The sequence below is a fragment of the Alligator mississippiensis genome, chromosome 11 (assembly GCF_030867095.1).
Source record: "Alligator mississippiensis isolate rAllMis1 chromosome 11, rAllMis1, whole genome shotgun sequence".
NCBI classification, from domain to species: domain Eukaryota; kingdom Metazoa; phylum Chordata; order Crocodylia; family Alligatoridae; genus Alligator; species Alligator mississippiensis.
The window spans coordinates 19,303,840-19,321,896 of NC_081834.1; the positions used below are offsets into that span (position 1 = coordinate 19,303,840).

General features: G+C 45.3%; 1 protein-coding gene across 1 annotated transcript in view; it reads left to right on the top strand.

Annotated features, from left to right (window-relative positions):
* Positions 1-18,057, top strand: part of ATP8B4 (ATPase phospholipid transporting 8B4 (putative)) — a 200,904-nt gene that overhangs the window by 75,726 nt on the left and 107,121 nt on the right. Inside the window, 1 exon segment of the mRNA XM_019477374.2 lies at positions 9,942-10,003. Within this exon segment, the coding sequence (XP_019332919.1) occupies positions 9,942-10,003 (62 nt within the window).

The following is an 18,057-nucleotide window of genomic DNA, read 5'->3' on the forward strand; positions in this document are numbered from 1 at the left end:
GAATCATGGCTGAATGCTGACCACATGGAACAGTACCCCTCCTGAATTCCTAGCCTCTCCGGGAGCTTCATGGGCAAGATGACATGGCTCCCAAAAAAAGTCCAATTAAAAAAAAAAAAAAGTGATTTGGAATTGAGGCTTAATGGTGTCATGACCCAAAGGTCTGATTTTTGTGTGTGCTTTGGCACTAGAATTATCCCTCTGGGATTACAGCTTCATTGCATGGTGGAGTTTTGCTGCACAGAGAACCCACGTGCAAAGGAGAGAGTTCCCGCCACTTTGCAGCTGTCTTTGCAGGGTGCATTTTCTTTGCAGCACAGAAATGCACGGTGCAAAGAGTTCCTGCTCTTCGAATGCAAATTTGTTCCCCGCTATTGGCTAGTTCTAAATTATTCCCACGTGGCAGCTAGCGATTGGCCTGCTAGCCGTATAAGAGGCTTGAGCGGTTTCTGCCCAAGCCGAAGAGGACTCCACATTCATGTTGTGGGGACTCTGGGTACACGGCAGGGTAATAGAAACCCTGTGTGAGACTCAGAGGAGTTTGGCAGCCTGATCCACCGCCCACCTCTTCCTGTCTTCGTGCGGTAACCTTTCATAAGACGTATCTACGAGTTCTCTACTTTGTGGCGCGCTTGTCCTGGACATCCGGAGTTCTGTTTACGTGGAGCCTAGCAAACTCCACGTGATTGTTCATGTTCTTTCTGTTTGTAACCGCAACTCAAGCAAGTTTTCAGCCTGCACCGCGACCATCTCGGTGTAAGTAAACAATCTTAAAATCAACCGTTAAGTGTCTGTGCCTAATTCTAGCTCGGTGCCCGCCCTCTCCGACCCAGCATGCCTGGGCTGCCTGCCACAGCCCGCGTGCACCGCGACCAGGGCCGTGGGTTCGCACCCAGCCCGCACAAATGGTACTCAACAGTGTGATCTAGCACAGCATTTCTCAACTCGTGGGTCATCACCCAAAAGTGGGTCGCAAGAATATATGAAAGGGTCATGAGCAAACTTTAAAAAATGGATCAAAAAACTTTTAAAATGTATTCTTCTTTAAAGGAGAAAAACATGGGAGACAGTGAGTTTTCCGTTGCAGACTGGCAGAGTTTCAGCCTGCAAGGGGCTGCTTGGGGCTGCGGGGAGTGGAAGGAGGGCGATCAGGCAGGGGCCACCATGTATATGTGTGTGTGCACACTTGCCAGTGGCAGCCAGCCAGAAGGGAGAACAACTCCCACAGCTCCCCACAGGTAAGTCTATGGGCTGAGGAGGTAGGAGGGGCATGGATGACATGTCAGGGGAGTGGGAGAGGCACAGGTGACACTACCTGCCACTCCACCTCCTCTCCAGGGTAAAGCAGTGGCTAGGCCATGGCAGTGGGGTAGAGCCGTGGCCCAGCACATGAGTGGCTGATGGTGCGAGAAGGTGAGGGCACCACAGCTCCTCCCTACCATCTGTTACTCCTCATGCTGCTGGTGGCATGGCTGGTGCGGCGGTTCTGGCAGCAGTGGCAGCAATGAATCTCACCACCTTGCTCTGTCCTCCCACACTGAGCGCAACCAGCTGGGCTGTAGAGGTGACTGCAGCCCGGTGCCCACTGTGGGTGCACAAATCTAGGGAGGCACGTGCTGCCTCATACCCCACACCCCCACCCTGGTCCCATATACTGTGGGGCTGGGGACAGTGAGTCAGGAGTGAGGGACACCAGCAGGGCTGGCGGGAGAAGAGCTGTGGCTTGGGAGTGAGGGGCACTAGTAGGGCCAGGGGAGCTGTTTTCTACTTAAACTATTTACTGGGTGAGGACTGGACATCTATATAAGCATTGTAGCACAAAAACCATGGTGAATTGTACTTTGTATCACTGATTTACAGCAGTAAGAAGTTAATATAGCTCTGATCAGTAGTTCTGCATGAGTCAGTAGTAGTTCAAGCCTTCACTAGGGTATTTTCACTATGCTTTGAAGAAATATTCAGTTCAAACATGATTTTCACGAACTGAAGTAAAAGTGTTGAAATCATATTAATTATTCATATGATAACCTCTAGAAAAATGTTCAGAACTGACATCCTTATTGTTATTGTCAGTCATGACAGAAGCCCATCTTCATGAATAATACATTGTACCAAAGACCATCCTATTAGTTATATGAACAGTTATAGCCACAAACCCTGTAATATTTTGCAGAGAAGAACTTTTGACAGAAGTAAGGAAACTGAACAAAATGAAACAACAGGGACAGGAAAACCTCTGGAAGACAGCTTGGCACGTATTTTGTTGCTGATTTCCACAGATTTAAGAGAGCACGCTGTCAATGGCACAAGATAGTCTCTCAGGATTTAAAAGGCAGTTGATAACTCTAAACAGTATAGCAGACTTTAATGGCCTGGATTGGAGATTCCTCAGAGAAATTAGTTTTACATTCTTCAGCAAATCTCTTTAACCACACAAAAAGTTCTCCAAACCAGCAAATGGACATTGCAACCAAATTGTTTTCAGTAGTATAACAGATTATGTCTGGGTGTAATATTTATTTTACTGTGCTCCTGAGATTAGCATATAACATGATAAGCTAAGGAAATCAAGAGTAATACGCTAGTAAAGTAGTATTATTAGTTTGCAGGCAGACAGAATTTTACAAGAGAAAAAGAAAGCAAGTATTTTATATAAGATTAAAGCTGTGGTTCTCAAGCTTTTTAGGCTCAAGGCACTTTGGAAAAAGCCAGCTCTTACGTTTCACTTGCTTTTTGACTACGGAGTAATACTAAAACAATATTTCTGTTGCAAAGACCTCTGAAAGATCACAACGGGTCTGAATGCTTTTGGATTCCTATTTGAAATCTCTGGCTTTATCTCGTGAATCATATTTGCACTTCTAACAATGCTAACTTTGTGTGGCACTGTGCAGCACCCTTGAAAGGATCTCAAGGTACCCCAAGATGCTGTGGCACCCTAGTTAAGAATCACTGGATTAAAGGGTGACACGTTGTGCACATTTTTTTTTAATTCAAGGAACTCAGAACTTCGCAGATATAAAACATCTTCATTTTACAGCTGGGTAAAAAGGTAGGAATTTTAAATGGTATTCCTAAGATCATACAAGTTGAATCTGGTGTCAGACATGCTTCCCATCTTCTACAACAGGGTGGGCAAAATACGGCCTGCGGGCCAGATCTGGCCCACGAGGCCATTCTATCCAGCCCACAGGGCCCCTAAAAAAATTTGGAAAATTAATATTTCTCTGCCCTTGGTTTCTGTCAAAAATGACAGGAACCAAGGGCAGTAGGACCAGGGGAAGCCCAGTGGGCTCCAGCAACGGGGCCTGCCCGGCTGTGCCCTCAGCTGGAAGCCCCTTCTGAGGTTTGTGGGCTGGGAGCATGTGGCTGCCCCGGCTCAGGAAGCTCAGGTAAGTGGGGGGACCCTGGGCAGGGAAGGAGCATGGGGGGGGAAGTGGCCCCTCCCCACCCATGCCCGGTGCCCCATGCTGCAGCTGTTTGCAGCTTGCGTGGGGCTGCCTGTACTCGCTCCGGGCAGCCCCAAGTGGGCTGCGAGCTTCTGCAGTGTGGGGCACCGAGCGTGGGGTGGGGGAGGGGCCGCTTCCCCCCCACGCTCAGCTTTTCCCTGGGCTCCTTCCCTGCATGGAGAAAAGCGGTCCCTTGGCCGCCCCATGATATATAGGGAGTAAAAGGAAGGCCCAGGGAGGAATAGGACCCCTGCTAAATGGGCAATTGGTGACGGACAGGGGGGACAAGGCTGAACTCCTCAAAGAGTTCTTTGCCTCAGTGTTCCTAAGTGAGGGGCACGACAAGTCTCTCACTGGGGTTGTAGAGAGGCAGCAGCAAGGTGCCAGACTTCCATGCGTAGACCCTGAGATGGTGCAGAGTCACTTGGAAGAACTGGATGCCTTTAAGTCGGCAGGCCCGGATGAGCTCCATCCGAGGGTGCTGAAGGCACTGGCCGACCTCATTGCAGAGCCACTGGCGGGAATATTTGAACGCTCATGGCTCACGGGCCAAGTCCCAGGGGACTGGAAAAGGGCCAATGTGGTCCCCATTTTCAAGAAGGGGAGGAAGGAGGACCCGGGCAACTATAGGCCAGTCAGTCTCACCTCCATCCTTGGCAAAGTCTTTGAAAAAATGATCAAGGCTCACATTTGTGAGAGCCCGGCAGGACAAATTATGCTGAGGGGAAATCAGCACAGGTTCGTGGCAGGCAGATCGTGCCTGACCAATCTAGTTTCTTTTTATGACCAGGTTACGAAATGCCTGGACACAGGAGGAGGGGTGGATGTCGTATACTTAGACTTCAGGAAGGCCTTCGATACGGTATCCCACCCCATACTGGTGAACAAGTTGAGAGGCTGTGACTTGGATGACTACACAGTCCGGTGGGTGGCGAATTGGCTGGAGGGTCGCACCCAGAGAGTCATGGTGGATGGGTCGGTTTCAACCTGGAAGGGTGTGGGCAGTGGGGTCCCGCAGGGTTCAGTCCTTGGACCAATACTCTTTAATGTCTTCATCAGTGACTTGGACGAGGGAGTCAAATGTACTCTGTCCAAGTTTGCAGATGACACAAAGCTATGGGTAGATGTAGACACGCCGGAGGGCAGGAAGCAGCTGCAAGTAGACCTGGATAGGTTAGACAAGTGGGCAGAAAACAACAGAATGCAGTTCAACAAGGAGAAATGCAAAGTGCTGCACCTAGGGAGGAAAAATGTCCAGCACACCTACAGCCTAGGGAATGACCTGCTGGGTGGCACGGAAGTGGAAAGGGATCTTGGAGTCCTAGTGGACTCCAAGATGAACATGAGTCGGCAGTGTGACGAAGCCATCAAAAAAGCCAATGGCAATTTATCGTGCATCAGCAGATGCATGACGAACAGGTCCAAGGAGGTGATACTTCCCCTCTATCGGACGCTGGTCAGACCGCAGTTGGAGTACTGCGTGCAATTCTGGGCGCTGCAATTCAAGAGGGATATGGATAACCTGGAGAGGGTCCAGAGAAGGGCCACTCGTATGGTTAAGGGCCTGCAGACCAAGCCCTACAAGGAGAGACTAGAGAACCTGGATCTTTTCAGCCTCCACAAGAGAAGGTTGAGAGGCGACCTTGTGGCTGCCTATAAGTTCATTACGGGGGCACAGAAGGGAATTGGTGAGGTTTTATTCACCAAGGCGCCCCCGGGGGTTACAAGAAATAATGGCCACAAGCTAGCAGAGAGCAGATGTAGATTGGACATTAGGAAGAACTTCTTCACAGTTGGAGTGGCCAGGGTCTGGAACGGGCTCCCAAGGGAGGTGGTGCTCTCCCCTACCCTGGGGGTCTTCAAGAGGAGGTTAGATGAGCATCTAGCTGGGGTCATCTAGACCCAGCACTCTTTCCTGCTTATGCAGGGGGTCAGACTCGATGATCTATTGAGGTCCCTTCCGACCTTAACATCTATGAATCATGGCCAGTGCCCTGCGCTGCAGGCACTCGCAGCCCATGCGGGGCTGTCTGGAACAGGCGCCGGGCACGGCGTGGGGAGGGGCTGCTTTGTCCCCCCACCCCCGCACTCAGCTCCACCTTGTAACCTGGCCCCACTGCCAGGCTGGCAGTGGGGTGGGTTATAAGCTGGTGCTGAGCATGGGGAAAAGTGGCCCCTCACCTGCCTCATGGCCAGCGCTCTATGCTGCAGCTGTTCGCAGACTGCCTGGGGCTTCCTGTGCCTGCTTTGGACAGCCCTGCACGGGCTGCAAGCACCTGCAACATGGGGCGGCGGCCATGGGGCAAGTGAGTGGCCACTTTTTTCCCCACATTCAGCACCGGCTTCTTCCCTGCTGGCAAGCAGGGGGTCGGGGCTGTGCACTGTCCCCCGCCTGTACTGCAGGGCTGGGGGGCACTGGGAGTGAGTGGGCGGGGAGCCAGTGGGAGTACAGAGCCCACACCGGTGTCCTGAGGCCAGTGCCAGTGGGGCCCAGAACAGGGTGGTAGTAGCACAGGGTCCCAGCTGGCAGGGGCTCTATGGAGCTGGGTCAGCTCCCCCCTCCCTGCTGGTGCAGCCCAGGCCAGCTCCACGGACCCCTGCCAGCCTGCGCCCCACTTTGGGCCCCACCGGTGGTGGCCCTGGAACATTGGTCCTGAGACATTGGGACATTGGTCCCAAGATGATGACCAGGGAGCAGGGCACCTGTCAAGGGGTGGGACACCTGTCAAGAGGCGGGGCTACCGATGCAGCCCTTGACAGCCTGGCAAAACTGGGTAAGCAGCCCTCCGCTTAAAAAAATTGCCTGCCCCTTCTACACACCAGTTTTTATCACTAGATGATGGTGTCTCTCTCTTACATAAACTGTCTTAACAGTACTGAGAGAATTAGCTGAACAAATATTACAGTGATCATAAAAAATACTGCTATAGACTCAGTACGAACCTAATTAACAGTGCCTGCCACCAATTTCACGGGCAGAATGTGGGCCTGGGCAGCCACTTTGTGGGTGGAGAAGTGTAGGGGGCCCCTACCCCTCTGGCCAAGGGGCCCTGGTGGCCCCCTTCTCTTGCTACTGCTTGTTACTGATTGGCTGCAGAACCTATCAGTCATGCAGCCTCCCTCACCCCCCGGCTGCTGATTAGTGGAGATGGGCAGGGCCAGAGTGCAGTTACATAAACCAGAAGGGTGGCTTTGAGTTGAAGGTCCTGTGAACTCCAACCCAGGACTGAGAGACCATGGTGGTGGTCTTGACCTGGCATTAAGTACTTGGGTATTTTTTTCTTTTCTCTTTTCATGAGAACGCCAGCTTTGAGGCCTGAAATACTTGGTTGCCATGTGGATGTGGTAAAGGGGAGGCAGGGGCCCCGCAAAGAACATCCACAGAGCTACACGTGGAACCTTATTACAAGAAGCTTTCTGCTTGCTTAATAAGATCAAGATGTGGCAGGCAAGAACAGAAGGGTGGCTCCCAAGTGTGCATACTCACTAAGGCCATTCTCTCAGCCTATAAGCCCAGGTCTGTAGAGTGCTCAGGCTCTCAAGCCTGGTGGTACTGGACCTATCTCCGGCTCTGGGTACAATAACCAAAGCAGCAACCAAATCTATTTTGCAACCTTTCATTTGTATGAAAAATAAATGATCCTGACAAACCAAGGTGCTGTAAAATCAACCACAAAAATGGATGAGCAACATTATTCTTCCAAAATTATATTAAGTCTTGAACTGTGATTATTCTTATGAAATCTCCAATTCAAGTTTTTCCTTAAAAGTCCATACTAAAAAGGGAACGAGTCTCATAACTGTATAGCATAAATTAAATTTACAATTTTTTAATTACATAAAGATAATGTTTTCTGGCATACTACATATAAAATAATTTTGGTCAGATATGGGCCATTAATATGTAGGACAAACATGTTTGAATGAAGCAAGATAACAATAAATTCAAAGAAACCATTCAATTTGAACAATTACATTTAAATAAAGATGCATGATAAAAAGTTGGGTTTTTTACATTTCTTTATTGTGCATTATTAACATAAAACCATTGTCAGCAGTAGGTAAATTTTTTTCTTAGAGACTAAAAATTCATGGCATAACAAAGTGTTTCTCAAAAATATGTTATTTTATATATCCCCACTTCAAAGAAACTCATAAAATGTAATGGTGATTGAATATTGGGCCAAGAATGACTTTTTAATAAAATAAGTATTGAGCATGTGTCTTAGAAATGGAAAGAGCCTGTTTTAGCCAGTGAATTGAGAATAAAGAATGCTGGGCTATATTCTACAACCTTAATTTACATTGAGTAGTGTTCAAGCTTATTGCTTTGAACAATTGTTGCAGATTTTATTTATATTTTTCTTATAACTAGGCTGCTTGCTCAACAGAAATGATTTTAACCCAAATAAGATTAAGGTATTTTAAGTAAGAATATATAAATGTCTCTTTAGTAAGATACTGAAGTGTCCTTAATTTAAATGGAACACTCTTGTACCTTTTTGTAAGGTGTGTTTTTTAAAAACTTGGCTGAACTGTGGCCATAGGTAGACTGACCATAAGGAAATCAGGGATATCTGGAACACTGCCCTTTCCCCCACCTCTCACAAGTTGGTTGGGGCAGGATGGTGTGCCAGGCAGGCAGCAGTGCCTGCCCACCTGCCTGGAAGGTGCTCTGTGCCATTCCAACTTATAGCCAGACTGTTTCCAGGATGCCCGTTATAATTCTTAGAAGCCGGCCAGAACCGTCTTCTGAAATTCCGGATTGTCGCAGCTAAACTGGGACATATGGTCACCCTAGCCATAGGGAAGGATCCTGTTAATCTGTGGGTGGAGGAAATACAGGGAATTAAACTTTCCTGGCTTTTTAGCAATTCTGTTAGTATTGAAAACAGGCTAAATGGCTGCAGATAATTCATTGCTAATAACTGGCAATATATTGAATTGGCGGAGGTTTCTAGAAAAATGTCTAAGACTGGTGACAGATTAGGCCGTGTTAAACATCTTAACCAACTTGAACAGATCTTTAAATGCATATTAATAAAATTCAAATGCAGTTTGGTACCAAGATGAAAGTAGTTGCAAAGAGGTGAATAATGTAAAAGGACTTCAACTAGAAAAAAGATCAGGAAAAAACAAAACGAAATTCTATTTGCTGAAAACATGCGAGGAAAAATAATCAGAAACACTGATGTTTCTGTGTGGACATGTGTTAAGAAAGAGAATGCTGGAACTAAATTTCAGCTACTTCAGAATGCTAGAGAATAAAAAACAACAAAAATAAGTTGAAGTTGAATGCATTTATTTATGAGGAAAGACTAAATTATCTAAAAGTTTTAAGGCTGTAAGCAATATTTAAGGTACAGTAAATATTTTTTTTAGAGACATGAAGAAATGAGAGGAATTACTTAGTGTTACCAGGGGGCATTTTGGATAAACAAATTAAGAGAAGACAAAATTCCTATGAGAGTCTTTTCTATGACAGTGCATCTTTTAGTCTGTGGAATAGTTTTGAAAGCAAACTGAGAAAGCAGTATCATCAGGCACATAAAATTGGACTTAGCAGCAGAAAACTTACAGCAGATGAATATTCTTAACTGACAATATTGTAAACTTGAAGAACTATTTTCAGTCTTTATTATCTGTAATTTAAAATATATTTATATGCAGTATATGGACAATCATTTACTAATTTTCTTTTAAAAGTCTAGAATAGGGGGGTTAGCAACCTGTGGCCCTCAGACTTGATTCAGCCAGCAAAGAGCTTGGATCTGGCCCGTGAAAATCTGATTTGTTGGGGTATGGGAGACCAAATTTAAAGGGGCCTCCTTTATAGTGGCTGTATTAGAGTGACAGTTTAAAGGGGCTACACTAAAGTGACCACCTAAGGCCTCCTGCACTGTGCCTTCACCAAATTTGCCATTCTCCATTGGTGCTAGCTACAGTTTTTGTCAGCATCTGAGAAGTGGGGAAGGGTTGGAACAGCAGGGGATTGGTGTTCTGCCACTCAGAAGGTTGTGGACCCTCCAATAAGACTGTATGTGTTAATGAACTTATTGTGGACAAGTACATGCTGTATTTTTTTTTTTAAAGGGCAAGCTACTAAACACATTAATTTAATGAAGTATATCTTTGTCATGAATATTTAAAATCAACAAGTGATATCTTCTCCCATAGGTGATGTGTAGGGGGGGCATGTGCCCCCCGCCCCTCGAGATTGGCCTCGGCTGAAGCTGCCCCTGGCATCTGCGGGTGGTCCCCACTTGCCACCAACTACAAATGGTGTCCCTCCAGTGTTGGGAGGCACCAGTCATTCATATCTTCTTCTGTTTAAGTACATTGCAAAATTTCCTTCACTTCAGCCAGGCTAGACTTTAATTCAATGAGATTTCATCAGTGCTTAAAGTTATGTATGTGCTTCAGTGCTTTTCTTGATCAGATGGTCATTTTCCATAATGAAAAGATGAGTGTTTTTATGTCTTACTGTTGCAGTTTCGTCATAAGACTGATAACCAGGTGAACAATCGGCAGTCTGAAGTGCTCATAGATGGCAAGTAAGAAGCTGTTCATTTTAACTTCAAGATCATCTTAACAACAAATCTTTTGTCTTTTCAGACTATGGAGTTATATAGGTAGAAGGTCTAAACGTTTTCTCCCCTGTGGTAAGATTAGAAGGATTGTATTGGCACCTACCTTGTTTGATTCAGTTGAGGTCACAATTCAAATTTTAACTGATTTGAATGAGATTTGATTATGTTAAATAATTGGGGGTGGAGGGGCGATTTGGGCCCTGAAAAGTTCATTGCCTCTTCTTTATTTTTGGGATTTTTTTTTTTATTTTAAATCATTGTGCGTCTATCCTCACAAATTCATTCAAATGTTCATGTAACCAGTCTATTTCAATCCTTTAATTTATTTTTGTTTCAAATATATGAGGTGTAGTGACTAGAATTGCTAGTATGGAAATATTATCTTTTGGTGGTGAGGAAAGATGCTTTTCACTCATTGTAGCACCTTCTATATAAACATTTCAATATATTTTATGGATATGGTTTACTTTGAAATGTCAGAAGTTGCCTTGAAGGTTCTTTTAGAATTTTACAGTCCAAGTTCAAGGCTAGCAGAAAGAGCAGCAGCTAGTTTTTCCATTGTTGGATTTAATAGTTTACTGTGCAGTTTTCACATACTTTTTTCAGTCATTACTAAGTAATCTTTGTTTTTCTCTACACACTGTGTTCTCTTGCTTCCCACTTAGTTTTTGTAATGCTATACTTACTCTGCAGTCAGTTTGGGCAAGTTCCCATCATTTCTTAAATCCTGGAGCTCACCAATTCTAATGAAACAAATCTATTGAGATGTAAAATAAACATATTGGAACCCTAAATTTCCCCTTCATTTGCACTTGGCAACCTGTCTAATTTCTAAACTCTGTTGCAACCTGGATATTTAGAAACATTGCTGAAAAGACAGAAATTTAGAATTTTTTGATCAATATAAATTAAGATTGCAGATGTATTTATATATATATTTTAGATGGATGTATGCTCAAAACCTAAATTAGAACAACACAGTATTTTGAGAAACTTGACAAGGGAAAACTGGCTTTGAACTTTATGGTACAGGCAGATGTATCTCAGCTTTCTGTTTTTGTGCTTAAATCAAGATGTGTGTGTGATTAAGAAGAACTTCTTCAATTTTTTAAAATTATAATGTAAACTGACATCTTTAAATGGAAAGCTGCTGCTCTTTTTGTCCTCAAAATAGTACTTAAAATCTTATAGTATGAGGCCTTTTATATGAATGCTTGATTCTGTTTTTAAAAGCTTTGGTTAAAATAGATAACTTGGAATCATTGGTTTTATTGGTGAAAATGACATCATTTACAATAAAGGTAGCATTTTGGTCATCACTTAGAACAGATGAGAAAACCACTATGGGTGGAAACAGATGTTGTCTTTATGCCACCAAAATAAATGTTATGCTGGTACGAAGGCAAAGCAAACAGATGTCAGTGCCCCTTATCATTTGACAGATGCCTAAAATTTGTGGCTGTGAAGTATCAGTTTGTTCCATTATTTAGTGGTAAATGCTAGACCTATGTGAATAGCGAAGTATTCAATTTGGATTCGGCCAATTCGGAGGACAGTGATTCTATTAGGAGATTTGGAATACTGTCCTGAATTGATTTGGTTGAATCAGCTTTGGGAGATTCGGTGCTGATTTGGAGAGATTGGTGATTCAGATTGGCCAGGGAGAGGCAGGCACAGCTGGGCAGCTGCAGGTTCTCCCATGTCTCCTTCATCTGTACCCACCTCTCCCCAGGTGGGGGGGGAGCCACAGGAGAAGCCCTCATGGCTGCCGTGCCCAGCCCCATCCCCTGCCTGGCCCCAGCCTAGTCCGGGCACTAAAAAAAAAAAAAAAGCTCCATGCTCACTGGCTTCAGGAGCAGCAATTGGAGCCTCTGGGTGCTTGCGGCAGTCCCCCCCCTGTGCAGCGCGGGGCAATGGGGATGGCCCCCTACACTTGGCACCCATATGGCAGCTGTTGCATTGCATGGGTGCAGCGCGGCTCGGCAGGACGCCACGTGCTGTCTGGGAGCTGGGGTCACTGGAGCTGAGTGCTGCTGGGCTTTGGCTGACTGCTCCCAGATGGTGTGCAGCGTCCTGGGCCGTGCTACACCTGTGCTGTGGGGCAGCTGTTGTGCGGGTGTGACACAGGGGGATGATCCCTGCTGCCCCCCACTGCCCTGTGCTGCGTTGGGGGGGTGGGGGGGCTCTGCCTCAAGCACCCAGAGGACCCAATCGCTGCTCCTGCAGCCAGTGAGTGCAGGGTGTTTTTTTTTTTTTTTTGTTAAAGTGCTGGGAGGCTGGGCTGGGCTGGGTGGGGGATGGGGCCAGGCAGGGCAGCTGTGGGGGCTTCTCCCATGGCTCCTCCAGCTATGCCTGCCTCTGCCCCAGTGGGGGGAGCCATGAGGGCTCTGCCCTGATGTTGCTTGCCCAACTGGTGCAGTGGGGCACGATGCAGGTGTGGGTTACTCCAGGCGGCAGCAGGGCATAGCCCATAGTCCTGCCACACCTGAATTACTGCTGGAAGCAGGGGCTCTGCCCTTGCTCTGCTTGCCAGCTGGCATGGCGGGCGAGGGATGCAGGTGTGACAGCACTGGGAGCAGAGTCTATGCCATACTGCTACTTGCCCCTTTCTGCCTGGAGTGAGCTGTGCCTGCATCCCGTCCCCCCTCTCCCCCCCTTGCTGGGCAAGTGACAGCAGGGCAGAGCCCCCGCTTCCAATGCTGCTGCACCCGCATCCCATGCTCCCTTTCCCTGAGTATTGCACCCCCTGCCCTGGCTGGGCAGCTTGTCCCAGCCCCAACCCCAATCCTTTTTTCTCCCATGCCCCTCCCCCAACCGACTAACCAGCTGGAGGCAACTGTCAGCTGCCTTGTTTAGTCTGTGGCCGAATCGCCAAATCTTTTCCAAATTTTTTTCCAAAACATTTCAGAGCTTTTACTTGGTCTCCTGATTCAATTAGAATTTGGAGATTCGTTCTCCCAGTTGGGCCATATCTCCTCTGAATTGAATCAGCTACCGAAGTTTCACACAGCTCTAGTAGATGCCTGTTTGTTTTAAGGTATGAGCAGCCCGGAACTGCCCATGCTCTCCAATTGCCCTGGGCAGGTGCTCCCAGGGCTTCAGGGTCTCAATTACACATGTCCCAGGAATTCTTGGGCCCTTCAGTACCTGGGAGCACCTGCCCACCTTTCCCTCCACTTAGACATGTGCTGGTTCAGCTCTCCAGTAGGGTCTCGGAGCTGGGATGCCAATCAGCTGATGATGGTCTTAGCCTTGCCCTGGGATGGCATCAGAGCTGGCTTTCTTATTTTTTAGTGTTAATTAGAGCCTCTACATGTTTTCCCTGCTGCCTTGATGGGAATGCTGCCACCACTGTGAGTCTTGTCAATTGAGGAGCTTGCAGTGGGTCATGCACCCCTGTGGCTGGGAGCATCTCATTTGGTGGGGCTCCCAGCCACAGGGCAGCACCTGGCCACACCTTTAATTAATGATGTGATTAGAACAAGCTACCAAGTTATTACAGATTTTTTGTGCAATAACTTCATGGCTTATTGTTTGTTTTATCACACCATTAATTGGTTGAATGTGTAGCTGGGTTTAACATGTAGAGAAGACCTTAATTTTATATCGCTACTGTTGCCCTTTGCTGCACCTGCATATACTTTTCTCTTTGTTGTTCCCTTCGTCTTTTCATTCTATTCTCATTTCAGTTTTTCTTTTTTCATTGCACCTGTTTAGAGCAGTATCCTTTTTTCTGGTCACTGTGGGTGAAATCTTGACACTTGAAATTAGTGAATTTTTTGTCATTGACTTCAGTGGGGCTAGGAGTTAACTCTGTGTTCTCACTCTTTTTCTTCACATATGTCCTTAGAAAGTTCTTTCATTATCATCTCCTATGTTGTTTGTTTCTTCCCGTCTTGCCTTACTTGTCTCTGCTAAAAATTATAACCAATTTTCTCACTATAAAACAGATTGTGTACAACTAGGCTGTTAGTTCTAGGCTTTGCACAATAATGTAATGATGGGCGGGTGATCAGGGCGCGAGCCCCTTGTGCTACCTGTCTGTCCAACATCCCACAGCTCCCTGCTGTTGCTTCCACTCCAGCAGAAGGGAGGACAGAGAAGCAGCAATGCACATACAGCAGCAGCTGGGAGTTGATTGCTGCCAGGGGAGATCACAACCTTTTTTTTTTTTTGCTGTTAAAAATGTTGTTCTTTTGGCTGCTTGACATGCATGTGGAAGCGATGTTTCCCACAGCAGCAGTGAATCTCCACCTGCTGTTTCTGCACCATTGCTGCTGCTCTGCCTTTCCCATTGCTGGAACTAGAGTCACTACAGAGAACAAGCAGGGTGTAGAGGATACAGTACTGCCCAGGGTGCACTGCTGACCAGTTATACCTTAGAACACAAGAACTGCCATACTGGGTCAGACCAGTGGTCCACCTAGCTCAATATTCTGTCTCTGGTGGTGGCAGAAGTGGATGCTTTAGAGGGAGTATTTTGAACTGGATCATATCTAGAGTCATCTCTCCCACCATTATTGGTTTAGGGGTGCCAGAGGAAATATCACCAACCATTCTGTTCAATGGCTATTAATAGATCTATCTTTCATGATTTTGTTTAATTTATTTTGTAACCTTTTGGCTTTGGGCTAGTATCATGCATAGTTTGCACTACATGTAAGTAGATATAAAAGTGTTGCTTAATTGTGTTCATGGGGGACCTGTGCTGAAACTTGCAGGTTTCAAAAAAGGTAAAACTAATCAATTCTGCATGAAAAAAGTCTTGGGTACTCTATGAAAATTTGTACAGATGAGTTTATTTCAAGGTCAGTGTTTTCAAATTTTCTCCTCACTTTCATGAGCTCAGGGAGAGCAGAGTCTGGTAGTAAAGGAAGGAGGATAGGGATGCAGAAGAAAAGTTGGGGGTGGTGGGGCAGAGGACAAAGGGGCTGTTGCAGTGTCAGGGGGACAAATTCAGGGTAAACCTCCAAAAATTAGATTCTATACCTGGAAAATTTATAATAAATGTATAATTTTTCCATATATAGAATCTAATTATTGGAGGGAAGGTTGTCTTGTATTCAGGGTCATCTTATATTCAAGTAAATCCTGTTACAGGGAAGGTCCAAAATACTGATATCTGGGTATATTGCAATATGTGATACGGTGTCATTCTGAACAAAAAGTGTAGTGTATTCATAGGAAGATAGAAATAGCCTGGGCAGCTAGGAATGTCTGAGTTCTAATCCTGCTGCTGTTATCTGGTTCCCTTTTTGGGCCTCAGGTCAGTCACATTGTCCCTGATTCGACAAAGAATTTTAACATGTTTTTAAATATACTGATTTTAGTGCTTAAATAAAGGAAAGCTGCCCTGTGGGTCTTGGGGGACATGGTTCAGTTCCCTGCTCTACACGGATCTCTTTTTTGTCCTAGTGCCGAGGTCTGTGCTTAAATACCTTTGTGGAGCTACACCTAATTTTTTTTTTTGCGCCTAGCTGCAAAATAGGTATAGCACTTCCTTATGGCTGGAAATTGACCAAAGATAGATTATCTACAGAGATTTGAACAGAAGTAACTGAACTTGTGAATTATAATTTGTTTATATTATTTTGGTTCCAGTTGTGATATAGATGAGTGCTTGAAGTAAATCCAAGGCTGAGTGTTTGAGAATTCAAGAATGTCTGGATTCCATTTGAGATCTTTAAGAGAAGTTGAAGCTAGATATTATGATTTAGTTACCAAACACTTTTCTTTTAAAACCACTTTACCAAGAAATTAAAAAAATCAAATTAAAATTGAAAGATTTATTTTGGCTTCTACAATTCCTTACAGAGATATCTATCTTGACTGCATCCCAGCTCTACTCAGTAGGATGTGTGCTCAACTATTCCCCTGGAGTATTCTAATTTTAGGACTTCATCAGATAAAGAATTTCTCTTATTTAAGGCCCTGATTTTTGCTGCCTCCTAGTGCATAAAACTTCATTAATTTCTGTTGGATTTATGCTTAGAAACCCTAAGAGAAATCACTCTATCTTTAAATGGTTATGTCTGCTCAGAACCGATTCTATACAGAGTTGGAGAGTGAGAGGATGAAGGTCAGGAAACCGAAGTTATGAGAACCTAGCCTTCTCAGTGATCAGTACACTGAATTCCTAATACCCTTCCTCAGTTGATTTGCCAGCTTCTGTTTCACTGCAAAGTCTATGCTCTTGTTGTTTCTAAACTGGATGATTGCAATATGTCTTAGCAGGGGGACCTTTAAAAAGTTATGGCTGATGGAAAATACAGTGATTGGATAAGCTGGAGGGATATTTCAGCAGTCCTTTATCACTATGCTGCATTTCTCCTGGAATTATGAGTGTAAAGGCTTATGTTTAAAAATTCAGTAAATAAAAACATATTTAGCCACATATTTAGTCTCTTTTCTTGATGGCCATATGATTTTCTTTGACTGGAAAAGATCTCTTTAGGTTAAATCTCTAAAAACCAAAATCTTGTTGGCTACAAAGGACCAACTCACGACATCACAATAAATTCTAGTTTATTGGACCGGATGTGAAGTTACCAATAAAATCATAAATGCAAACTTTGAGTTATGGGTGGTACTGGTCACTTTGACACGCACTCACTCATTCAAACCCATGTAGTATAGTGTGTAGTGGCTGCTGTAGTGATTGTGAGCTCTGGTGTCAGTATATCTACCTATCTGAGGCCCTGGTGTCTGCTGTTGATGGTCAGCTTCCTTCAAGGTGATGTCTTCTCCAGAAGGGGGTCGCCTGCTTCTGTCTCGGTAGGTCAGGTGCTGGATGAGAGGGTGCCGCTGAGGATCACTCTTCACTGCCTTGTATCCCTTTCTGGCAGACTTGTGTGATTCCCCAGCATCATCTTGGCTACCCAATCCGGGGGTCACTGTCCCACATGGGTCTTGAGTAGTACCTGACAGCTGCTAGTCACAGGGGTCTCTGCCTGCTCGTACCAGAAGTTTCGGCAGTTCATCCTTGACTTATTGATTTAATGGCTGTATTGTCATGAGTTACAGGAATATTCCATAGGGTGAGTGCTCAGGTCCAGGAATCAGTTCTTTAGCTTGATTAGCTTAAAATAGAGTTCCTTTGGCTAGGCTATCATCTACTGGTGATCATCATTCACTCGCATTCACTCACTAGATTTTATCACTTTACAGTTACAATTTTAATGCAGTTTCATAATAGGAGGGACCTGAACAGATCATCTAGCCTGACCCCCTGCCACAGGCAGGAAGGAATGCTGGGTTCACAAGACCCCAGACAGGTGATCATCCAACCTCCTCTTGAATTTGCCCTAGGTAGGGGCGAGGACCACTTCCCTGGGAAGTTGGTTCCAGATCTTGGCCACCCTAACTGTAAAATATTGCCTTCTGATCTCTAACCTAAACCTATTCTCCATCAGCTTATGACCATTGTTCCTCGTCACCTCAGGTTGTGCTGGGGAGAAAAGGGCTGTACCTATTTTTAGGTTTTAACAATGGTCCAGGGTGTAATTTTATTCTACAGGGAGTACATTCCTTAAGAGTTTAAAAGTATAACATATAAAAATAGAAAATGAAGATGAGACAGATGAAATATGAAAATGCCCTGTGAGAAATATATAAAAATGCAATGTGAGGTAGTGAGTATCAAAGGCTACCGGGGACAGTAAGTAAGTTAGGTTAGCACAGGATATATTTACAGACTTTGCAGTGGATATTTTAGTTCTTTAGTTTTCTTTAGTGACACTGAGCTTAATTGATATGTAGATGTGGTTTCTAGGTTTCTCCTACAGAAAGCCACTTCATCTTTCTGGCTTGCTCTGAGTCTCGCCACACCCATGTAATGAGTGTGCTAGGTCTCTGCCAATACAGAGAAGGAAAAGAAATGCCCAAAATGGGGGTGGGGGAGAGGGGGGGGCTGCAGGCAAGAAGGGGCTTCTGTTATATCCATGTCTAGAAGGGAAATGTACAAAGGGGGCTTTGTGCTACACTGTTAATAAATAATACAGTATTTGGCTCATGGAGTT